The sequence below is a fragment of the Panthera uncia genome, chromosome B1, assembly GCF_023721935.1.
Source record: "Panthera uncia isolate 11264 chromosome B1, Puncia_PCG_1.0, whole genome shotgun sequence".
In the NCBI taxonomy this organism is placed as follows: Eukaryota; Metazoa; Chordata; class Mammalia; order Carnivora; family Felidae; genus Panthera; species Panthera uncia.
In genome coordinates, this window is record NC_064811.1 from 30,773,081 (window position 1) to 30,798,383 (window position 25,303).

The window sequence follows — 25,303 nt, forward strand, 5'->3', positions numbered from 1 at the left end:
GCCGTGATGTTGATGCCTTCCCATCAGGGTTTTCACTCACTGAGCCAAAAGGCCAGTAAATGCCCACGTGGGGAAGAGCTCTACACTCCTGTTCCTGGGTCACATCAGTCAAGAAAATTAAGGGCCTGGAACAAAGTCACAGCCATGTTTAGCCCCACTCCCTGCTTAGTGTTGTTACTGGTGACTTCACTATCAACAGAACACCTTCCTGGGCAGCCAGAGAGCTCTCTGTCGCTGTCACCAAGGCCCTGTGGCCCCAGCTTCAGGCATGGTGTTGTACCTGCCCTGCTGGGAGTTGTGCAACTGCACACCAAGGGCAAGGAGCTCCTTGCACTTGGCAAGTACAAGCTGGGTGGTTAGCTCTTGCCTTTCCGCTCTAACTGGAACAACATGGATGTCCCTTCCCTGTTTGACAGTCTTCATTCTGCTATCCCAGGTGTCACCATCAGTTCCAAAGTCCCTTCAACTATTTCTCCAGATCTGCTAGAAATGAGTGCAAATGAGGTTGATGGCAGGCTATCCCCATTCTCTGAGACAAGGCTTTACAGAAAAAAAACACCAAAATTTAAAATCCTTAATCACATAATATAAGGAGGTTCTGTATCCAGGAAGCTAAAAGTATAAAATTCCTCATTATCATTTCAAGGGCACCAAATGGCCCTGGAAATTGGAAAAGTGATACAGAAATCACTGCTTCTCACAAGGCCATGGCCCTTCCCTAACCCAGGTTGGGGTCAAGGCAAATGGTAATTTGCCACTAAGTTGTAACTCTGAGCTGCAATGTGCTAGATTTCAGCAGTGGGGGGGGGGGGGGAAGGAAGGTTTCCCCTCCATGCCTCAATAATATGAGAGACTTGGGTCTAGGTACCCCCCTGCTCCCCGCACCCCTTCACTTTCTACCTTGGTGGCCTGATGAGCACCCCATGTGGACTAAGTTTTCCTGCACTCTAGACCTGGGGTGTGGATGGAGTAGGGGTGAAAAGGGCTAGTGAGGAAGGGAAAAGGGAGTGGAGTGGCAGGACGGGAGTGGGTTCTAGCATCCAGGATGTTCTGTGTGCAGTGCCCAGTCTTGGCCTGACCCCACCTCCCAGGGGCAGTGGCTGGCAGGCATGGCTGTTAGGTCATTGTTTCAACCATCGTCTGGCAGGATATGTGTGAAAGGCAGTTTGGGGGTGTCAGTGAAATGGATGAGAGTGTACCTGTCTTGACATCGCAGCACTCTGGAGGTAGGTGTCTTCAGAAGGCTGCTGCAGAGAGGGAATGAGACTGTACAGGGCATTGGAGATAAAGATGTGAAATAATCATGGTGTGATCCACGAGACAACAATATGGCTTAACTGGTTTACCTCGTCTTGTAACCTAATGAAGAATAATTTCCACAACCCAATAAATGTTCTAATCATCAAAGTATTAAAGCCTGTATGTACTCTTCACTACTCTTAAAAAAAAATTTGAGGCTAAGTACACAAATAACTGTGCTATAACAAAGAATGAACTGAGTGCTACAAGAGAGGTACACGGTGGCAGGAGAGAAAGTGTGTTACAAGTGGCTTTGGATCTTGGGAGGTCCCAGTACCTACTAGCTCTGTCGCTACCATGAGGCATTAACCTCTTAGTTTCCTCCTTAGTCAAGTAGGATTTAATAATCTCTATACAGCAGAATATTTGTTAGGATCAGAGACAACATATGCAAAGTGCCTACCACAGTGTCCCAAGTAGCCTGGCCCCTCTACAAATAACTGCTACCACTCTTACAAGAATTTTAAATCAAGCCGTGGATAAAACTTTTGTGTCCCACTTAAATATACCTTCCCTGAATGGGAGCATTCAGAGGAATGGGATCAAGGAATCCCAGGGTTCTAATCGAAAAGGCTTCAAGAGTTTATGGCTCGGGTTGGGGACCAGGCGAGAACCTTGGATTTCTATTTGTCTCCGGAGCCACGGTATAGATGGCCAGTAGTTGAGGTCTACATTCGCACCAGCGTGCTAAGCATTTTACATGCACTTTCCCACTTTATCTTCACAGTGGTCCTACAAAGCGTGTATCTGTCCCATTACACAGGTAAGAGAATGGAGAATAGAGGTCCAGCAGCTTGCCTAAGCCACCCCAGTGGTGGAATCGGGATTGGGGTTTAAGTCCAACCCTGCAGCCCAAACTCTCAGCCACTACCCTAAAGTCGGCCTCCAGCTACACTGAGCCCAAACAATCCAGCAAGAGGCCGCCTGGCTTCTCCACCGCCGCCCCCTTCAGCGGCTGCCTTACCCACCGCGTCCCACTCTCTTCCCGCTCTCCCTTTCCTGATCACTTGTCGCTGGGGTTGATGTCACGTCCCTACTTCCCTCAGATCCTCCCCCCCCCCCCCCGGTGAAACTGCCCCGATTTACCTGCTGGGACAGGAATTTGGCAGGTTTGCCCGTTCCCTGCGCCCTGCCATCCCCTCATCCTGGGAGACCACTCCCCGCCCCCGCCCCCGCCCCCCTCTTCCATCTCCCGGGTCTCTCTTTCCACCCCGAGGCCGCTGGGAACTTCCCCGAATCCCACTCTAGGGCAAGTGCAGAGAGGGGAGGAGAGGCGAGGCGAGGGGTGTGTGAGTGTGTGTGTGTGTGTGTGTGTGCGCGTGTGTGCGCGCGTGCTTGCGCGCGCTGGACCGGCGGGAGGGAAGAGGAGCCGGATCGCGCGGCTGCGTCACCCGCGCAGTTCAGAAATGGGGCTGACTGGGGTTTCATTGGGGGACGACACTTCAACCTTCACTGTTTCCCTGAGCCGCTGATTTTCCTGTCTCGCCTGCCAGCGCCCCACAGAATGGCCCTGCCTCGGTTCACTCCTTGCCTTTGTGTGCAACCCTGGGACAGGAAGAAGGGGTGATGGGGAGAAGGGCCAGGTGGCTTGGCCGCCCTCCTGTGCTCCGCGCGGTTTTCACTGTGTCCATTTCGCGAGGCGAAAGCGAGGGTGCAGATGAGGCGACGCTAGCGCGGGGCAGCGAAGGGCGGGCTGGCGGTGCCACCTGCTGAGAGCGCAGCGGGACGCGAGCGGCGGGCAGCACCACCTGCTATAAATAGGCTGCCGAGGACAGGGTGTGCGACCGCACGTCCCGCCGCGAGGGCCTTCATCACGCGCGGGGCCCCGAGTCCCCGGAGCCCAGGCGGACGGCGGGCCAGGACCCTGCGTCGGGGCTGGCTGGGGCGGCGCCCCGACACCCCCGCCCCCCACCCTCCGGCCTGGCGGGCTGAGGATGGGCCGTCCCGCGGGGGAGAGGCACGGAGAGGAGGGAGGCCGCGGCGGACCCGCACTGCAGCAGCTGTTGCCCGCGTGGGACTCGCCTGTCCCGGCCGCGCCGCTCGTGCAGAGTCACAAGGCGCAGAGGGGAGGGAGGGAGCACCGCGTCCCCCTCTCAGGTCCCTGGGGACCGAGTTGGGAGATCCCGGCTTCTGCCCTCCCCTCGCCTCCCCCGCGCTCGCCCAGCCCGGGGAGGAGGAAACGCGAGCCGCGCGCAGACACCTCCCCCTCCTCCTCCTCTGCCGCCGCCGCTGCCGCCGCCGCCGGCGCAGCCCCCGCGCCACGGTGCCTGTTGCTGCTGCCGCCGCGGGACCCGCCGGGTCCTCAGCCCGGTGAAGAAGAGGCGGGAGCCGAGCGGAGGGGACCCCGGCCGGCCCCCCGCGGGGGAAAAGCGCAGCCGGCCCGGCACGATGGGCGCCCCGCCCGCGCAGGCCGGCCCCAAGCCGCCCCCGAGCACCTGCGCGCCCCGGAGGGGCCCCGGGCTCTGAGCGCGCCGCGGCACAGGTAGGTGCTTTCTGGGTCTCCCGCACCGCCCGCGGCATCTCGCCCCCCTCCCCCCGCACCCAAAGCCTGAGCTCCCCGGCCGGCGAAGCTGGAATTCAGCGGCCCAAGGGCGTTCTTGCCGTGCTCGCCGCACCGGGGGCTTCCGGGGTGGGTGGGGTTCATTGCCACCTCCTCGCCCCCTACTTGGACGAAAGTGAAACCTTGAAGTTCATAACCACCCAGGAGCTCCCACGGGCACCTTCCTCCTGCCTCCTTTCACTCCTGCTGGCTCGGTATCCACCCCCTCCCGCCAAATATCTCTGGGGCTGTTGTGTTTGTAGGGTGACAGGATTAGGAGGAGAGTGGTCAAAGTGACCCCATATCATCCTTTAAAAGTTCAGGGTACTTTGCAGTAGTAACTTTGGCAGCTCCACCGGAGCGCACAACATTTCTTTCTATGGGCACATCCTGTACCAGTCATTTTGAAACCCTGCTTAATTGTTTCTAGCAGCTTCCTGATGGGTCTGTGATTATGAGGCTCCTCAAACTTTAGCACACACTGTTGTTGTTTTAAGAGATTGTTTTCTTTGAAATCCACCTAGAGGTGGCTTTACCTGTTGTTGTTATTTTATTTAAAATATGTTATTCTCTGAAAGTGGCTTAAAAAGGAAAAGAAATTGAAAGTGGTGATTGTTCCTCCCACCGAACAGTTTAATTTTCAGAGTGCTTTACATTAATGGATGTGTGTAGATGTCTCATTCTTCCTTTTAGATGGTTGGATGATTGCACTTATTAATATACTCAGACTTTAAAAGAGCATTTTGGGATGAACTGGTTTAAATGGCTCACGCCAGGAAACTCCGTTATCTCTACAAATCCAGACTTCAAAACTCTTGGCACTGCACTTAAGCTGAACTGCAGGGATCTTGACAGAAACCCCTTCCTCTGGAAAGCAGACTCTCATTCCCTTCCCAGTTTTGATGCAGTTGGTAAGAGTTGAAGCATAGCCACCCCTGGGTTTTGTTATGTTTTCAGAGCCTGCTCTGGGTGGGAGGGGCAGAGGGTGGAAGACTGACTGGAGACCTGTGGTTAAGAGCCTGGGTATCCACCTTGCTAAATGACTCTCCTGTGTTTCCGGGCTCTTCATGTTCTATTACTCAGTTGGGTTAGGGATCCCCGAAGCAGCTAGACTTGTGATGCCTTCTCTTGCTTGGGGCGGAGGTGTTCCTCATGATCAGCTCTTTCCTGAGAATCCTGAAGATTGTCTGAAGGAATAAGAACATTGCATGAAACAGTTTGTATAAAAAAGGATTGACTGCTTTGCAAACAGGTGTTGTAACAACTGTTTGAAATGGAATGCTTATCACAGTCTTGAATCTCCCTGTTTCTCTTTCTTTTTTTCTTTCTTTCTTTCTTTCTTTCTTTTTCTTTTCTTTCTTTTCTTTCTTTCTTTCTTTCTTTCTTTCTTTCTTTCTTTCTTTCTTTTTCTTTTACCAAGTTACAGTGAAATTAGACCATAAAAAGGGCTTTCTCCTGAGATTTATCTGTAAGTAACCATTGGCATAATATGAGCTCCTGGATTGTGGACACAGTTGTGAATTAAAGGGTGCATGTGAAATGTTTAGGGGATATTTTCCAAAGTGAACACAAGAGGAGTATCCTGAGACTATTAATTGAGTGCAAGGAGATGTAAAAGGGACTAAGTGTGGCTCACATCAGTAAATAAAATCATCAGGTGATAATTAAAATAAATGTCTTTATATTGATCTGTCCAGGCATTTGCAAACCAGTAAAATGGGGGGAAATTCGTTGGTGTGTTATAAGTTTTATTAACGTCGAATTAAAGTTTTGCAGATGGGACTCCTGCCATAGTCTACCACTGTCTTTCCCACTGAGAGCTCTGGGGATTTCCCTTTCACCATGATAGCATTTCTGGTTGGGTGCAGTTGTGTCAGTATTGGGATGACTTTTCTCCCCATGACATTGTTTGTCACAGTACGGGAGGCTATGAGGAAGGAGTGAGTGACTCTGAGGAAACTCAGCTTGCCTCTTCTTCCTGATTATCCACCTGTCGACAGACAGTCTTTGTCCTCCATTTCCCGAAAAGGCAGCCTCGACCAGAAAGGCTGCCTCACACTCAAATACATCCCGTTGGAGCCAGGTGTGGGTGGGCGCCTCCTTTCTGCCAGATCTTCTAGGACCTTCTAGGACGTACCATGGGTAAGCAGTGCTGCGCCAAGCCCCCCATTCACACCAGCTTGTCCAATCATTATGGCGCCAGGAGTAGGGATGCCTGCTTGAGAGGATTCTGTCTTTGAATACGCCTTTAATTTTATCTTGTCAAAATGACAACTCCCTCAGGCCCCTTTTCCTCTTTTCATGGCGGCATGTCTCGAAGTTCCCCAGCCTCTGTTCTTTACACTCCCCAGATGACCTAAGTCTGCTTATGTGTTGGCATGGTTTGCTTTACCCTTTTCCCTGTTTGCTGGGCTGCACTTCTTAAGTATAATGGCCACGTTAGTCCCAACATGTGACATGTTTTCCAGCCTTTTTCTTTTGTTGAACATTAAAATTTGGAGGATCAGAGTCTGTTCGTTAAAGTGACAGGGAGTCCACTTGGGGGATAAGCAGTGTTGGGTTTGTAGCCCCCTGGTGATGGCAGAGGATTTAGGTTTTCAGAGCAGAACTGGTGCCTTACCGTTGCCTTTGCTAACTTTTATCTTCATTTTTTCTTTTCCAACCCCACATTCCCCACGTCTGGTTAAAAAGATTTTTTTAGAGACACGAAGGTTTCTATTTTCACAATTTTTGACATTTTCAAGCTGAGATTTCCATTTGATGGGTTCTTAGATTTTAAGGGCAAGTGTCGGTTTTCAGGTTTTGAATGTTTAGAAAAGAATTTGTCATATTTGGGCCATATGAAAAATCATGACACTTGGGTTTCAGTAAAGCTGTGCAGAATGTAGGAAATACGTTTTAGCACCAATAAAGGGGAATTTAATTTTGAGTATGCCTGTTTCCTTTGTGACAGGCAGAAGTATTTTTCTCTTAAAAAGAGAGTGTACTGGGACACCTAGCTGACTTGGTCAGAAGAGCATGTGACTCTTGATCTTGGGGTTGTGAGTTTGAGCCCCATGTTGGGCGTAGAGATTACTTAAAAATAATATCTTACAAAAATAATATCTTGAAAAAAGAGAGTCTACTTATTTAACAATACATTATTTATGATCAGTAAATCTAAGCTTCCAAAGAAGGTAAGTACTTACGAGATTGTTGTCAAACTTAATGAATTTATACATGTAAAGTTCTTAGAACAGTGCCAGATACATGGTGAGCACACAATGCATATTACTTATTGCTATTATTATATCATACCTTATATAATATATTGTTATATTATACTTACTATTATATGATACCTTACGTATATAATACCTATATTATAACATAAGGTATAATTTTGACATTACATTTGGATTAATGAGACCAAGCAAAATTTAGATAGAGAGATATTTTAGAGTTATTCCCTTCTAGAGATGTTTATATCACAAAGAACAGATATTTGGGCATAAGACAAATCCTACCTTCACCATTAGCCAGGGGACCTTTATAGAAAATGGGGATGATAAAACATACTTCTCAGAGTTGTATGAATACAGAAGATCGTATATGTAATGTCCCAGAAGAGGTGGTTGGTCAGTAAGTATTCCTCTAGCAAAGTGGTTAAGAGCAAGCACAAAGTCTGGAGTGGAAGGATCTGGGTTCAAAACTTGGTTCTGCCACTTGTTGCTAGTATGATGGGCAAGTGACCTTATTTCTCTGTGCCAGCAATTTCTGTCTCATCTCTTGTCTTTAAGTTGGAGGTGATAATGGTAAAAGTCCATTAGAGTCCTTATTTACATATGATACTAATCGTCTTTATTGTCTGGGGTTGTTGTAAGAGCTAAATCAGTTAACAGTCACACAGTAAGTGCTATTATGTGTTAACAATTATTATTATTATTATTGGGAGAATAAGTTAAAGCAGCCATGCCGGAGGGAAGTGTATGCATAATCCCTGAAGGCTGCTAGGACCCCCACTCTCACCCCTTCATCCTCTTCCGTAAAGTAGCAGAGAATACAAGAAGTGGCCATGGCATTCTAAAGGACTAGTCTAGTCTTAAATTGGCTCTGATTCATGTAGGAAGGAAGTCATTCAAAACATCAGTACTTTACCTGTCAATTTAGAAAGGTGCACACCGGGGCTGGAGCAGCCTTGGTGATGAAAAGGTTGGATCCGCCAGCTCCAGGAGCTCTGTGTGATGGCTCTGTGTGAAAAATAGCCTACCACGCAAAAGATCTTTGGAACCCAAGGGCAATTCCTAGGTAGCAGCACACTGCTCTGATTGGGCGGGATTCGGGGACAAATAGTGGAGCCACGCCACAGTGATCTTACTGCATGAGATTAGAGTATTTGGGTAGCAGAATAATTCTGTTCAGCCGTGTTCCCACTCTATCTGGGGTGAAGAACAGAAAGACTAAACAACTGATTTGTAAGGGGAAATGAATAGCTATCTGGGACTCTGCCCATCCTATGAGTCTCCGACAGCTACCCAGTCTTGGTTGGTTCCTAACCTGGCTTAGAGCTAGAAGCTTCAACATCTCTCCCTCTATCCCTCTCCTTCACCCTCCTCCCCTCCCACCAGCACACTGAGAAGGTAGGGGCTGAGTCTGCAGTGGCGGTGGCATTGCTAGCTTCTGGAAAGTTCCCCCTCATACCCCCTGTGGTTTGCTGGGAGGGCGTGGAAAGGGGCTGGGAAAAGAGAGCGTTCCCAATGGCGACTTGCTCACTCCCACCATCTCTTTGCTCGCTTCTTGATCAATAAACCCTATTCTTTCTTCATGTACCTCCCCCACATTTGTATTCTTGACAGGAAGATGAAGCAGCTTTCTATCCCCACACAATGTCGGGACATTTGGTATTATACATTGTGAGAATTAGATTTACCAGATTTTAGAGATAGAAGACAACTTGAGGATGATCTTGTTCCATTCTCTTACAAGAATAAATTTGAGACTCAGAGGTTAAGTGACTTGCTTTCACAACTTCACGCTTGAAAGCATTTTCATGAGGAAACTGAGGTTCTTTGCAGTACTTGGATGGCAGTCAGTGATCGGATTGTCCTAATTCTGTCACCCAACTTGGACAAACCACTTAACTTCTCCAGAACCAAGTTTCCTCAGTTCAAATATAAGAGCTTAAAAGAGCTTAAAAGGACATTCCTAGCTCTCAGATTTTATAATACTAAGTGCATGGGATGTTTGATGTAGGATATTTGATCTAGGACTCACTAAGAAGATTATCACAACTGTTCTAATAAAAGAGTATCTTTGTGTTTGGGGTGCCCACCATGTTTATGGACTGTGGTAGGTAGGAGTGGTGTAGAATACACATGGTCTCTGTCAGGGATAGAGCTTTTACATATGAATCTACGAACAAAAACGTAACTAGAAGTCCCTTGGAGTAACAGATCATAGTATTTCTTACTGAGGGTACGATGCACAATGAGATGCACAAGAGAGCCCTCTTAGAATAGCTGGTTCTATCTGGGAATTACAGTCACATGGCATGCAAATGATGTGGACTGATACGGTTTAAAACATGATTAATATAATTTGAATAGTTCATCTGTTTCATGGAACTTTTTATTAAAAAGAAGTGCAATTACTCACCTAGTCTAAGTTATCATGAATCTTCTGTCAGCAGAATTTGAATTGATTATAAATAATTATTGTCATCTCTGGGGTAGAACTTATTTTTTTAAAGTTTTATTTATGTAAGTAATCTCTACACCCAATGTGGGGTTCGAACTCATGAGCCTGAGATCAAGAGTTCCATGCTCTTCCAGCTGAGCCAGCCAGCGCTCCCTGGGGTAGAACTTATTATGTGATAGTTTACAAATGGTATTAAGGACCAATCTATGTTTTACAGGGAGACTAAGAATGTGCCATAGCTGGTTCAACAATGAAGACTTTAAACATTCAAATAGTTTTGTCAATGACTTGGCAGAACTAATTTGATGACTGATTATTTACTAAATGTTTGGAATGACTACATTGTGTACATTTTTTACACTAGGTGTATATTGCCCTACGAGAAAACTAAAAATAATTTTGTATATTGTTGCCACCATATTAAGAATTGCCTCATCTACACTAATTGATAGATCTCAGGTCTCTCCTTTGTAATAATTCTAGTACTTCTTTAAACATGTCTTGGGATTAGCGGCTGTCAACAGTTAGAACTTGAACCAGATTCAGTTACAAGAGTGAAGTCGAGCCAGACATTTAATCTCTCACCAGGTGAGAGAGAGAAAAAAGAAGAGAGAGAGAAAACATTTATGGGGTTATATGGACTTCAAGTCTGTTTTCATCAACAGAAGGTTTACTTTAAAAGAGAAGAGATAAGGGAATACATTTCCATGAACTATGTTAGAGCTCTAAAGTATGAGTTTATTTCTGAACTTTTGAACATCTAACATAAAAAACTAGCTCCAAACTGTGTTCAAATCCTATTACAAAAGTGCAATCATTGTATATGCATATATATCACATAGAAAGAGATAGAGTTAAAAGAATAGACTTTAGTTCTATGTCAGGAAAGGTTTAGCATTTGAATATTAAATATTCTTAGCTCATACATAGCTGTCTTTTATCTCCTCACATGGTGGAAGGGGGCAAGGGAGCACTCTGAGTCTCTATGAGGGCACCAATCCCATTTATAAGGGCTTCAGCCTCATGACCAAATCACCTCTCAAAGGCCTGACTTCCAAATACTATCACATTGGGGATTACAATTTCAGCATTCAGTCTGTAGCAGTGACCCCTTGGCCTTTGGCTTGGCCAATGAAATAGCGATACTGTTTACAGAGACAGAGTTTATGGGAAGGAAGAGAAGTTCTGGGAAGGGGGGAGGTGAGACTGAGTCAGTTTAAAAATAATAAATTGTGGTTGAGGGGCCTCTCGGCTATTCAGATAGGAATATTGAATGGCCTGCCCTCATCTGGATCTCAGGAAGGAGGTTCAATGGGAGACAAACGCACGGGGCTCATCAATGCATATGTGATAGATGATGTTCTTGTGTAGCATTCAAGGGGATGGGTGGAGAATCAGGAGCAAACTCTCCCACACCCACCTGTGATGAGCACCTCGAGCTCTCCAGGTCTCAGTGACCCAGGCCATAACGGTGGCAATACTGGTAGTCTGTAACTGAGACTAAGGTTGGAGATGAAAGTTGTTGTAAAGACAGAATGAGATCACCCCTGCAATGTGCCTGGGTTGCAAAAGTAAGCTGTTAGCAGCAGCAGGAATATTAGAATGTGGTTGTGGACACCAAGCCATTAGGTAAGACTGTCCAAAGAAAGCAGGTGGAATGAGGAGAGGGGATGGAGTCAAATGGGGAAAAAGCCATCAAGGAACCTGAAAGGAAGCAACCAGAGAAGTAAGATGAGAAACAGAAGGGTTTCAAGCAGGAAGGAGTGGTCCCCAATGAGAAATTTATCAGAAAGGACAAGACACTTAAGGACTATTTTGGCCCCTTTGGATTTCACAGCCAAAGGACACGGGTGACCTTAATGGGAGTAATTTCAATGCACAGGCAGTACATCTGGTCAAAATCCAGATTATAGATGGGCAGTAGGAAGTGGAGACAGTAGGTGTAGACTTTACTGTGAAGAAAGTTGTGTAGGGAAGGAGGAGTTGGGGCTGGAGGTTTGAGGTCAAGGGAAAATGTTTTTTGTGGGGTTTTTTTTTGTTGTTGTTGGTTTTTTTTAGATGGAGGAGACTTCATTCACTTGTTTATAATGTTACTGAGCCTCTATTCTGAGCCAGACACTGCCAGGCACTGGGGACAGCAATGGTGAATCAGATAGGTGCAGTGTGTAGGTGCTCAGGGAGAACATGAGAGAAGAAGATCCAGCGAGCGGATGAGGAAGGATGACAATTGAGATCCTGTAGACAAATCAGCTCTGTACAGAAGGATTTTGTTACCAGTGGAACAGGAAGGCGTTAGCATACATCGAATGCATTGAAAATCACCTGTAGGGGGGTGGGGGGGAAGCAGGTGAGAGACTTTGGGTCTCCTGGAAACAGCATCTTCTTTTTTTTTTTAATTTTTTTTATGTTTTACTTTATTTTTGAGAGGTGGGGGAGGGGCAGAGAGAGAGGGAGACACAGAATCCGAAGCAGGTTCCAGGCTCTGAGCTATCAGCACAGAGCCCGACGAGGGGCTTGAATCCACAAACGCTGAGATCATGACCTGAGTCGAAGTCAGAGGCTTAATCGACTGAGCCACCCAGGCGCCCCTGGAAACAGCATCTTCTATTGATGAGGAGAGTGTGCACATGATGGCTTATAATACATGAATTAAATGAAACAAAAGATTTATGGCGATATTTGGAGCATAACTGGCACCAATTACATGTTAATGGAATTTGAATTCTTGTTCAGAACCTCTGGACTATGTCAGGGAAAGCCCTTTAAAACTTACGCGGTATCATAATTGAAAAGGTCAGTTGTTGAAAACTGGTCTGGTTCAGTAGACTATGATAATGGTTAGCTGATATTTTTTCTCTCCAGATTACTTTTTTTGGGGGTAGAATCACCACTACTGAATTTGATTATCTTTAAAAAATTCCTTTTAGGGACCCCTGGCTGGCTCAGTCCATAGAGCATGTGACTCTTGATCTCGGGGGCTTGAGTTCGAGCCTCACATTGGGCATAGAGATTACTTTAAAAAAATTCCTTGAAATATATGTTGCTAGAACAGGGTTTAAAAGTATCTGAGCAGGACTGTATTGCTTTCTGTCCTGCTTGCTTCTGCTGGCTCTATGAGGTTTTCGTTTCACAGAAGTTTCCCGGTGGGCTCTTTGTAACCCGTATTGAGTGTGACAGTTATGGCCTTCTCAGATTCTATATGAAGCACAATTTCAGGGCACCTCTTTCTAGGCAAAGCAGATTGTTCGTACTAATATCCGTTTCTGCCTGCGTTTGGGTTTCGGGCTTTTAAGTTCTTCTGAAATAATAACTCTCTGAAAGTAGCTATTGCTATGATTTCATTAAATTCTAATGCCTCTATTTTTCTCCCGCAGGATTCTGCCTCAGAAGCACATAAAGTAGATTGCTCGTTCTAAAGTAGAAAACAGTGGCAACGTTTTGCTGAGCTTCCAGACCTTTCCCAAAATGGAACCAATAACATTCACGGCGAGGAGACATCTGTTTCCTAACGAGGCCTCAGTGGACTTCGGCCTGCAGCTGGTCGGCTCCTTGCCTGTGCACGCTCTGACCACCATGCCGATGCTGCCGTGGGTCGTGGCCGAGGTGCGCAGGCTCAGCGGGCAGTCCTCCAAAAAGGAGCCTGGTACCAAGCAGGTCCGGCTTTGTGTTTCACCCTCCGGATTGAGATGTGAACCCGAGCCGGGCAGAAGTCAACAGTGGGATCCACTAATCTGTTCCAGCATCTTCGAGTGTAAGCCCCAGCATGTTCACAAACTGATCCACAACAGCCACGATCCAAGTTACTTTGCTTGTCTGATTAAGGACAATGCAGGCAGCCAACAGAGTATCTGCTACGTGTTCAAGGCCGACGATCAAACAAAAGTAAGTGGAAGTGGGGGTGAAATCGATGAAGGGGTTGCTAGATGGGTTTTCATCGTTTGGGGATCAGGACACTTACTTTACATAGACTGGGATAAACACGATAACGCGGTGGTTATACATAGATTATTTCATCGGGTTTTTCGTTTGTGGGGATCATTTCTTTTGCGGTTTTAAAGAACATTTGATAACAGATATTAGGAATTATACATTTACGAGTTCAAAAATTCAACAGAGAACTCGGTCTCAACTTATAAATAAGAGCTGAAATGTTGGGCTTCAGATCATTTAAGGTATGTGCTCTAAAGCAGTGCTTCTCAAACAGAAATGTGCACATGAAACGCCTGGGACCTTGTTAAAATGCAAAGTTAGGTCCAGGAGGTCTGGGATGGACCGACCATAAGACTGCATTTCTAACAAGCTGCCAGGTGATGCTGATGCTGCTTCTTTGCAGATTGCAGTTTGAGTAGCAAATTCTAGATCAGTGAGCTCCACATCGTTGACCCTATTAATAAAAATATATTTATTTAGAAGCTGTAGGGGCACCTGGGTAACTCATCGGTTAGGTGTCTGACTCTTGATTTCGGCTCAGGTCATGATCTCATGGTTCGTGAGTTTGAGCCCTGCATCAGGCTCCGCACCGACAGCACAGAGCCTGCTGAGGATTCTCTCTCTCCCCCCTCTCTCTGCCCCTCCCCCAAGCGCTCTCTCTCGCTCGCTCTCTCTTGCTCTCTCAGAAATAAATAAGTTAATTAAAAAAAAAAAGAAACTGTGTAAGGATATATTAGCCAATTTCCCAAGGTATCACTAATGGCAAATGGTATCCTAACGTTCCCAAGGTATCCTAACGTTCACTTAGGCAAAGACCGTTGACAAGAATAGTGGATATGAATCCAAGTTTTGCTACTTTCAGGTTTTGTGTTGCCAACTTTATGGCAGCTGGTCAACTGGTTATTGTTATATCTCGCAACGTGGCTGAGAAAAATGTCCTATGAGAAATGGTAACAATATCGTCAGGTCTGTAACCTTCCCGCGTGTTGGAGCTTGTGCTGTCGTTACGTCTTGCGGCCCTGTGCAGGACTCACTTAAAGTCACTTGTCCTTTTCGTGAGGGTCAGTTTAGGTAAAATTGAAAATCTAATCCCTACGGCCGCTTTCTCAGTTGGGCCCATATGAGCTGCACTTGGGTATAGCCTATGGAAAGCAAACAGGTGAGGACCCCAGTGCTGACTAACCCCGTGAGCTGGGGAGTATCCATGGCAGGCCTTGCATCCCTGTGTGGCTGTCTGCCACCCACACCGAATGAGGAGGCCGGCCGGTGTCAGTCATGTGCTAAATGTCAGGAAATAGAAATAGAAATGCTAATGTTTTTCTCCCTGCACCCTACTGGGTTTTGTTTTGTTTTGTTTTGTTCTGTTTTGTGTGTGGTTTCTTTTGTTTGTCTTGCATTTGGGTGGGGGGGGGGGTTTCTGCACACCCTCCAGAGTGTAGAAACTTCCTTTAGAAATTAATATTCTTGGTGACTAAGTAGATTTGTAGAGATTCACTTTTGTTTGTTCACACCTTGGTTCTTTCACTCATTCATTCGGTGAGTGCTGCTCCAGGGACCATGCAAGAGGGTATTAGTCTAGTTTGGAAGGAAGGCAGAAGGAGCGATTGGTAAATACCATGTGGCCGGTGCATGGGTCATGGTGGGCAACAGAACGGAACCTAACACGCCGGCACGTAATGAAGGTCTTTGTCAATAAAGGCTAATTTGTAGCTTAAATCCGCTATTTTACCCACAGAATTGGATATCTCCTTGTTAATAAATCATTTCATGTTCTTGTCCACGCACTTCAGGTAGACAGGACGGCATTCCAGTACAGAGGTTCAGAGGGGACCAAATTCCAGTCCCATCTGCCACTTATAAATTCGGTGACCATAGGCAACACCAAGCCTGTTTTCTCATCTGTAAAATGGGGATAATTATTGTGTCTATCTCATCGAATTGCTGGGGGGACCAAATGAGCTAGAAGAGGACCTTAGCCCTCACGGCCGTAAAAAATTTTCATTGAAGAAAGTTTTACCAGAAGCAGTTTATATGCTCATTTCACTTCAAGTCTTAGGTAACGGGAAAAAGGAGACCGAGATGAGTGTCTTCAGTTCCCAAGATCCTGGTCATCCATGAGCAACATTTTTATAAACTAGATACTTTAAAAATGGGATAAATAAACTTAATGCTTCCTATTATTTGGGCAGACTCCAGAATGTAAATTGAAGGACTGAACAGCCTGTACCCCAGGCCAGTTCTATATAAGGGCTGAATTTCCTTGGGGAGAGTTTTCTCATGGAGGAGTTGTTCAGCACTTCACACTTTTGACTCTTTCCCAAATTTTTTTACAGCCATCTGAGAACAGGCTTCTGGCCAGTCATTCAGGTACCTGACGGGAAGAAGAGATTTAGAACTAAATTCCGTAATTGGAGCTTCCAGTCTTGCTGAAAGTAGACAACTGGCCTGACTCCGTGTTCTGAAAAGCCATGGTAGAAATATGAATTAGTTCTTGAGTTATTTTTGGCTTGCATTCCCATTTTTCCAAACACAGATTGCCAGTACTCAGACTAATAGACTGCTGTCACCCTGTTCCTTTTGTGAAAGGGTAATTTGTACCAGAGGTACCTCAATCAGCGATCCGCTTTTGTGGGAAACTGAATGGCAAGCGAGATTAGCCCTGATTTTCCATCTGGCCTGATAGCTTTTATGTTCTTGGGACACCTCTGGCACTGAATCTCATAGTAGAGGATTATCTGCTGTAGGATCACGTTAACCTATGTCATCGTTTCTTGTGATTTTTGGTAACATTTGCTCGGTGAAATAATTCTTGAGATCAAGGCCTCTTCTAAACAGACGAGATCACTTTCGGTTGTGCCTGCCAGGGGAGAGATATGTGCATTTACTGCCAGGGTCATAAGCACAAAACTACTATTTGAGAGAAAACCTTTTGAGAGCATATAAATTAGCTTGCTGAAGTGTGTCTAGGGAGAAGAGGCATACAAAGGAAACATTTTTAGAACACAAGATGAATATATATGAATACATATTAGAATGAATATATATTAGAATATAATCAACGTGTTCCACAGAGAAATGCTTCTGCGATCAAAATGCGTTAGGGTAGCATGTCCAACATTTTGACAGGAGGACCCTTTTTCAGTCTTAAAAAATTATTGAAGATCCCAAAGAGGATGAATGTGGTTTCTATTAATAACTACTGTGTTAGAAATTAAAACTGAGAAATTATAAAGGAACTAATTTCGTAAAAAGTAATAAGCCCCTTGTGTGTTAGCATAAATAATAATTTTGTGGGGTACCTGGGTGGCTCAGTCAGTTAAGCATCTGGCTCTTGGTTTTGGTTTAGGTCATGATCTTGTGGCTTTGTGGGTTCAGGCCCACACCGGGCTCAGTGCTAATAGTACAGAGCCTGCTTGGGATTCTCTTTCTCTTTCTGCCCCTCCTCTGCTCTCTCTATCCTTCTGTCTCTCAAAATAAATAAACTTAATAAAAATAATATTTTTGTGAAAACTATATGGTTTCCAAAAATATTTAATGATAAGAGTGACATAGTTTTACTTCTTTTTTTCCCCCCAAATCTTTTTTGTGTGGATTAATAGACAAACTACTGGATTCTCAGCTGCTTCTCCATTCATTCTGTTGTGATATGTTGTTTTGGTTGAGTATATAAAGAAAATTTGTCCTTATGCAGATATATGGTAGGAAAATGGAAAAACATTTTATACCCTTCTTAGAAAATTGTGGATATATATGTTTTTAATGTTCTATTATTTTGGGGGGAGAGAGAAAGAGAGAGTGTGAGCGGAGGAGGGACAGAGAGAGAGGGAGACACAATCCGAAGCAGGCTGCAGGCTCTGAGCTGTCAGCACAGAGCCTGATGCGGGGCTCGAACCCACAAACCATGAGATCATGACCTGAACGGAAGACGGACACTAAACCGACTGAGCCACCCACCCAGGCGCCCCCGTGTGTTTTACTACTATACCAAAACTTGACAAGTGGTAATTTCTTAAAGGTTAGATGCAATATGATATCTGAAACTGTATCAGAGCAGTTTTGTACTTTGTTATTTTAAAATCCATTGGTCTGTCCTGTACTTTAATGAATGTTTTAAGAATGTATGATTGTATAACATCACGCATTGATTATTTGGAAGACATTGGTTCACTGAGTTATATAGACCATACTCTGAGAACCAGGCTTTTAGGAAAGCTGTCTTTTCTATTTCACTCTCGAGTTGTACATGAGTCCATTAAATCACCAAATTTATTGGGCCATAGATTACATTTTCTTCATAACATCCCTCAGAACACATGTGAACACCGTGGCATAGGTTCTGGGTTGAAGTATAGTTTTGAGATGGGGCCCATGGTAGGAAATGAAAACATCCATTCTGGAAAACAGGTGGTTGCCATAGATGACCCTCGCTAGGTCTTTCCCCCTCCACATCACAAAGAAATCAAGAGTTCTGCCCAGACTCAGCCCTTGAAAAAACATAGTCTAGGAAAATTGTCTCGAGATTCTTTCTTCCAGTTCTTCAGCTTTCTCTTCTATGAAAATCTATACTCAGAAGAACATCAGATTCACCACTCACTTGAGTTTTACTTGAGATCATTCATTAGAATATTTTTATTTCTATTCTTTTCATTATTTATGGGGTGAAAAAACTCTGCTTCCTTGAAAGAGACTTTCCATCACTGAGTTACAGGTAGTGTAAGTACTGGGGCTTCTGAATGGTCTGTTGCTGTTTTATGTCAATAGGAAGAAAGAATGGATTTTCAGAGGGGAATGGTGGGGACTATGGAGATGGTAATAAATGGAGAAGTGTAGGTAGGTGTGCAGGTGAACGGAGAGGACAGCTGGTGTGGGACCCACAGTAAGTGAGTGATTGGGTGCATGAGAGCAGTTTTGCTGAGTGCCCACTGGTTGTTTGTTTGTTTGTTTGTTTGTTTTTCTGACTGATTTTCCTCCTCTATTAGAATATTTCCTGACTTTTCAAACACTGTTCTTGACTCTCCTCAGATTCTGATCTTCCGGATGCTGTGTCCTGTCTGGGCCCAGCATGGGTGTTTCATAATTGTGACGGGACACATATCATTAATGCAGGAGTGCTCATGGACTTCCCCTTCTCTACCCTGCCTCAGAGAATCTGCCAGAATCTTGCTAGCCTTATTCCTCACTCTTCCAAAGAGGAAGTGTTATTTCTTACTGCGAGACAGGCGAAGTTGATCTCCCGTAATAAAGTGCTAAAACTCTATGGGTGAGGAGGAGGGGGAAAGTGTGGGAAGGGAGCATGGGGTTGGGGGTAGAGTAATTGCATGAACTTATAGAAGTAGAAGTGTAGAAAAAGTAGACTTCTAGAAAGAAGTTTGCTTGTAGAAGAGGACTTTATTGGGGTTAAGCATCCTACTCTTGATTTCAACTCAGGTCATGATCTCACAGTTGTGAGATCGAGCCCTGCTTCAGGCTCTGCACTTAGCATGGTGCCTGCTTGGGATCCTTGGTCTCCCTCTCTCTCTGCCCCTTGCTCCCTCAAAAATAAATAAATTTAAAAAAAAAAGAAGAAGACTTTATTAAATATTGCTGAGGAAGATGTATTTGAGAGGAGGTCAGTGTCCTTTGAGAGAATGGGTTTCCTTTCCTATGATTTTTGGCATCTAAACTGCATGTCTATTTTTTTTGAGAGAGAGACAGAGCACAAGCAGGGGAGGGGCAGAGAGAGAGAGGGAGACCCAGAATCTGAAGCAGGCTCCAGGCTCCAGGCTGTCAGCCCAGAGCCCGACACGGGGCTTGAACCCACAAACTGTGGGTTCATGACCCTGAGCCGGAGTCAGACGCTTAACCAACTGAGCCACCCGGGTACGCCTAAACTGCATTTCTTGACTGTGACACATACCAGAGACTGAACCCCATGGGACTCCCTTACCACTAATATTAAGAATACTTAACTATTTGCAGACTTAAGAGCAATACATATTTCCTTTTAAAATTTCCAGCGAAGAACCAGTGTATTCTTCCATGATGCCCTGTGAGGATGTTGGCTCTCTCACTAACCCGTGGGTTTCAGAGCCACCTCACCCAGCCTGTCTGGATTAGCTTATGTTACATGTTCAGTGAAGAGGCGGTCTGCATTTTCTTTCCTGTGATTAGCAGGACTGAGACTTCAGTCCCCTATATAAAGGGCCAGAGTTGCTTTGGCTGAGTTTTATGATTTAGTCTAATACTTTGTCGGAATTTGACTTTTGACTGTAGCTTTGTTTTGGTTGCATTTTGTCCATTACTGATTTGTCTTCGTAATTCCCCATCTGCTTGGAGTTTCACGTTAATCGTTTAAAATCGGCCTCAGTGACTTCAGGATTTTCAGTTGAGTCCGGCTTCCATCGCGTCTCCAGCATGGCTATTGGATTTGCCAGCTCATGACTTTCTTTCTTTGCTAGAGTGACGATGGAAATTATGACACTGAGCTGGAGCGTTTTGTTCCTGAGGGTGATGATTCAACGTAGGATTCCTTTCAAGATATTCCTATCTGTTGCCCTTCCTGCATCTGATTTTCAGAATTTCTAAATTTCAGACATTAGTCTTTTTTGCTCCTCAGGGGATGGTTCTGAGCAGGTTTTGTTGTGCAGATTTTGGAGGACTGTTTAATCTATGTTAAATTCCTGCCGGGCATCTTTAATCCTCTTCTGGTTTATTATGTAAGGTTTCGTTTGGGGTCCCCCTCGGCAGCTGTGACTCAGTGCGTGGTTGCCTGGAACAGCGTATCCGCCAGCTGATCAACACTTGACCGTCCGTCACGCTAGACAGAAGTCGGTTGCTGGGTGCAAAGGTTGGCACGGATTCTTCTTCGTCTATAAAAAGAGTGTCCCGGACTGCATGAACTCCAAAGTATTTGTTGGAGGGGTTGGGTTCATGACACGGGATTGATTACATAATTTATTTTTGACTTCGAAAAATGAGTCTGAGGGCTTCAGAAGCATCCACCATGTGATGGATGCTTAATTTTTTAAAAACTGTTTGTTTTTCAATGCATATCACTTTAGATAGCTTTGCATTTTCGCCACATGGCTTTGAGTTTGATAATTACTTTTTAATACAAACCTGTTCCTAAGAATAGAGTTTACAAGTATCTTGAACCTAAAGTTGACTGGTGTCTTAAAAGGATTTATTTATAGCCTAGACCTTTCCTGTCCGGTGCCGTAATCAGTAGCCATATGTGGCTTTTGAGCGCTTGCAGTGTGGCTGGTCTGAACTGAGATGTGCTGTAAGTGTCAGAACATAGTGGATTTCAAAGACCTTCTTTGAAAAAAAGGACTTGAAATATCTCAATAATTTTCCATATTGATTACATGTTGAAATGATAATATTTTAAATATATCGGTTAGACAAAACATTATACTAGAATTAATTTCACCTGTTCATTTTACTTTCTTTCATATGCCTCCTAGAAAATTTATAATTACATACGGGGCACCGGGGAGGCCCAGTCAGTTCGGCATCTGTCTCTTGGTTTGGGCTCAGGTCATGATCTCACAGTTCATGAGACTGAGCCCCGGGTCGGGCTCTGTGCGGACAGTGTGGAGCCTGCTTGGGATTCTCTCTCTCTCTCTCTCTCTCTCTCTCTCTCTCTCTCTCATGCACACTCTCTCAACATAAATAAATAACATTAAAATTACATATGTAGCTTGTACCCTTTCTGCTAGTCAGCACTGGACTAGGCCAGCTACCTAGGAGTATTGCCAGAAATAATCTGAACATTCATCACAGAGTGACTCCAGAGTTTCCCCCTTTTCTTTGCTGCCTTCTTTTTTTAATGATAGAATTTTGCTCAAAGTTCTTCTGAAAAAAATCATATTCAAAACTGTATCTATTTTTTTTTGAGGTGGTATCGCATCATAGTTTTTTTTAAATTTTTTTATTTTTTAAAATTTACATCCAAATTAGCATCTAGTGCAACAATGATTTCAAGAGTAGATTCCTTAATGCCCCTGACCCATTTAGCCCATCCCCCCTCCCACAACCCCTCCAGCCACCCTCAGTTTGTTCTCCATATTTAGGAGTCTCTTCTGTTTTGTCCCCCTCCCTGTTTTTATATTATTTTTGCTTCCCTTCCCTTATGTTCATCTGTTTTGTCTCTTAAAGTCCTCATATATGAGTGAAGTCATATGATATTTGTCTTTCTCTAATTTCACTTAGCATAATTCCCTCCAGTTCCATCCACGTAGTTGCAAATGGCAAGATTTCATTCTTTTTGATTGCCGAGTAATACTCCATTGTGTATATATCCCACATCTTCTTTATCCATTCATCTATCAGTGGACAGTTGGGCTCTTTCCCTTCTTTGGCTATTGTTGATAGTACGGCTATAAACATGGGGGTGCATGTGTCCCTTGGAAAAACTGTATCTATTTTTAACTCTAGATGTGTATTGCAATGAACAAGAGCCCTGTGAGCCATGAGTATGGGACATACTGGAAGAGATAAATCTCTTCTTTCTACTTTGTCTTTCTTTCTTTCTTCTTCTTCTTCTTTTTTTTTTTTTTTTTTTTTAATACTTTTCCTGCCTCTGAATACTCAGGCATCTGCTCCACTAATTGTTGCCTGTGAGCCTGAACCAACAACCAGAGCAGGCCATGTGTAGAGCTGGCCTGGCTCTGAGAGCCTCAGAAGAGGCCAGAGGGCAGCTGGGGCTTTGGGGAGGAGCTGACACAGGACACGTGAGAGAAGAGGCGGCCTCGAGTGGTGCCATCACTGAGGTGGGACCCTGTGTCTGGCCGAGCACTTTAAATGTGACTTCTTGACAACCAGTCCTGCAGAAACACTCTTAGTTGCTTTAGTTCTGGGCAGTGTGTCAGAAGCCATGATTTCTTGTGGTCGAGTGATGTAGGTATTTGAAATGTTGCAGATGGAACATTAATCCATGCGCTGGAAGGCTCCCAATATGTCATGTACTTGGCTGGGTGCTCTGGTACAAAATCAAGTAAGATAAGATTGCCCCCTCAAGAGGTATAAGGATATTTTTCTGTTCTGATTGCTGCACTGCCAGGAGTTCACAACATCTGTAAGTTATAGAAGACAACATGGGGGGAGATCAGGAGGAGGTCTAGTGGAAGTGCCTGCAGTTATTTGAAAAGCTAACATATATATCCAAAAAGAAATAGACAAATTATGAATTGCTCTGGAGGGCAGAAGTAGGAACAGTAGATATTTGTAAAGAGACAGATCTTTGGCCCTTCCTAGTAATGATAGGCAACTAATTATGTTTAATTATTTTTAACGTTTATTTTTGAGAGAGAGAGACAGACAGGCGGATAGAGTATGAGCGTGGAGGGTCAGAGAGAGGGACACACAGAATTGGAAACAGGATCCAGGCTCCGAGCTGTCGGCACAGAGCCCTAGATGGGGCTCGAACCCATGGACGGTGAGATCATTACCTGAGCCAACATCAGATGCTTAACTGACTGAGCCACCCAGGTGTCCCGATAGGCAACTAATTATTAAAGGATCTGTATTGAGCAATGGATGTGGATGGATTTTGTCCCAAGGAGATTTCACCTGGCAAGTCTGGTTCTTGCTCTTCCTCCGGTTTCTACACATCCTGTTTACGAGGAATGTAGTCCTGACAGTGTTCACCTTTCCTTTCAGACAACAGACTGGCTCCTAAATCTATTTTACATTGCAGTGAAGTTGTTCCTTATAGTGTCTGTTTGTCATAGCTCTGTCTTCTGGAAGGACTCCGGGTGAATGTATTTTCCATGGGACATTTGAATGGGTTTTAAAGACCCATTAGGAGTTTTCCAGGCGAATGATTGGGTACAGATCGAATGGACATTCTAGGTAGAGGATACGGGGTGTGCCAAGCCACAGCAGGACAAGGGAATGTGGAGGCACCTGCTGTGGCTGGGGCTGCTGTGATTAGAGTTTTGCAAGTTGCAGGGTCTGAGATGAGACTGGGAGGAAAGGCTGGGGACAGATTTTATGGGGCTTTGTATACCGTGCTGAGGGGGTTGGATATTCTTCTTGAGAAGGTTGCTATTTAAAGGCATTGATCAGGGAAAGTGAGATGACTGGGCTTGTTTTTAGATTTTGGAGAGGAGGAAGGGCGGAGGAATGAGAGATGAAGCTGATCAGTGAGGAGGCTATCGCCGTAGTGAGCGGGAAGGCTCAAAGGATGTCTTGACCCAGGGAGCCTGGCTGGCTTGGTCGGCAAAGCTTGCAGCTCTTAATCTCAGGTCCTGAGTTTGAGTCCCACACTGGGCAGAGGGGTTACTCACACAAATAAATGAGAAGTGTCTTGATCCGTAAGTATGATGTGAAGGGACTTGTTCTGGTGGAACCAAGTTGATGTCTTCGATCATTTTCCCCCTCTGGAAAAATGAATAGTTTAAAATTTTTTTTATGTTTATTTATTTTTGAGAGAGAGACAGAGTGTGAGTGGGGGAGGGGCAGAGAGAGGGAGACACAGACTCCGAAGCAGGCTCCAGGCTCCGAGCTGTCAGCCCAGAACCTGACGTAGGGCTCAAACTCATAGACTGCGAGATCATGACCCACGCTGAAGTTGGATGCTTAACCGACTGAGCGACCCAGGTGGCCCTGGAAAAATTAATAGTTTAATTTAATAGTTCATTGGTCTCTCCTGGACGAGAAAGTCAGTCACATTCTGATTTGCTGTCCTATTGATGCTGACCTGCCTGGTTCCTAAGGAATGATAAGAAGAGTAACATAGAAGTAAAATTTTGATCTGGTTGTACTTAGACTTCTAAAAATATATATCCTCCTCTCTCCCATCTTAAAAACAAACCCTCTACTGACCCCATATCCCAATCCAACTTCCTGCAGTTACTGGCCCAATTTTCTGCTCCAGTTTTTTTTTTTAAGTTTATTTATTTATTTTGAGTGAGAGAGGGAGAGAGAATCCCAAGCAGGCTCTGTGCTGTCAGCACACAACCTGACACGGGGCTTGAACTCATGAACCGTGAGATCATGACCTGAGCCAAAGTCAAGAGTCAGATGCCCAACCAACTGAGCCACCCAGGCGCGCCTTCTGCTCTGTTTGTTAAGAGCTGTCGTGGTGGCGGGGCGCCTGGGTGGCGCAGTCGGTTAAGCGTCCGACTTCAGCCAGGTCACGATCTCGCGGTCTGTGAGTTCGAGCCCCGCGTCAGGCTCTGGGCTGATGGCTCGGAGCCTGGAGCCTGTTTCCGATTCTGTGTCTCCCTCTCTCTCTGCCCCTCCCCCGTTCATGCTCTGTCTCTCTCTGTCCCAAAAATAAATAAAAAACGTTGAAAAAAAAAATTAAAAAAAAAAAAAAAGCTGTCGTGGTGGTGCCTTCACTTTCACTCACCCATTTTCTCCTCTTACCAATTGGCCTTCTGTCCTCATCATTCTGCTAAAAAGGCTCATATCAAGTCACCAGCCACCTCCAGCTTCTGAGATCTGGTGATCCCGTCACTGCTTCTGTCATCCAATTTCTCTGTAGCTTTTGGCATCGTTGGCAAGATAGCATTTCTTCTATCTTGAAACACTCTCTTCTCTTGGCTTTTGGAGAACTATACCTTTCTGTTTCCCTTTCACTTCATTAGTGGTTTCCACCCAGACCCCTGTGTTTGTTCTTCCTCTGCTTCTCAATTCTGAGTTTTGTTTTGTTTTAATATTTTATCTTTAAGAAATCTCTACATCCAATATGGGGCTTGAACTCAGAACCCCAAGATCAAGCACCACATGCTCTACTGGTTGAGCCAGCCAGGCACCCCTCAATTCTGAGTTTTATGTTCCCCAAGTCTCAGTCTTCTACATTTCTCTTTTCGGTCCTCTTTCTGGATGAGCTCATCCAGTCTCATAGTGTTAAATATCACCTGTTTGGTG

General features: G+C 45.0%; 1 protein-coding gene and 1 long non-coding RNA gene across 5 annotated transcripts in view; one reads left to right on the forward strand and one right to left on the reverse strand.

The window, feature by feature from the left end:
* The first annotated feature begins 3,687 nt into the window (after positions 1-3,687).
* TBC1D1 (TBC1 domain family member 1) overlaps positions 3,688-25,303 on the forward strand; it is a 224,381-nt gene continuing 202,765 nt past the window's right edge. For 2 of the 4 annotated variants that reach the window (XM_049630425.1, XM_049630427.1), the window contains exon 1: positions 12,908-13,396. In XM_049630425.1, the coding sequence (XP_049486382.1) occupies positions 12,980-13,396 (417 nt within the window). In that variant the 5' untranslated portion in view covers positions 12,908-12,979. Of the gene's footprint in view, positions 3,782-12,888; positions 13,397-25,303 lie in introns of those variants that run through there. The other 2 variants (XM_049630429.1, XM_049630426.1) reach the window with 2 other exon arrangements.
* LOC125922704 (uncharacterized) overlaps positions 15,506-25,303 on the reverse strand; it is a 61,111-nt gene continuing 51,313 nt past the window's right edge. Inside the window, exons 2-3 of the long non-coding RNA XR_007457751.1 lie at positions 23,716-23,808; positions 15,506-16,301 (exon numbers count right to left, since the gene is read on the reverse strand). This is a non-coding gene — a long non-coding RNA (uncharacterized LOC125922704). The remainder of the gene's footprint in view (positions 16,302-23,715; positions 23,809-25,303) is intronic.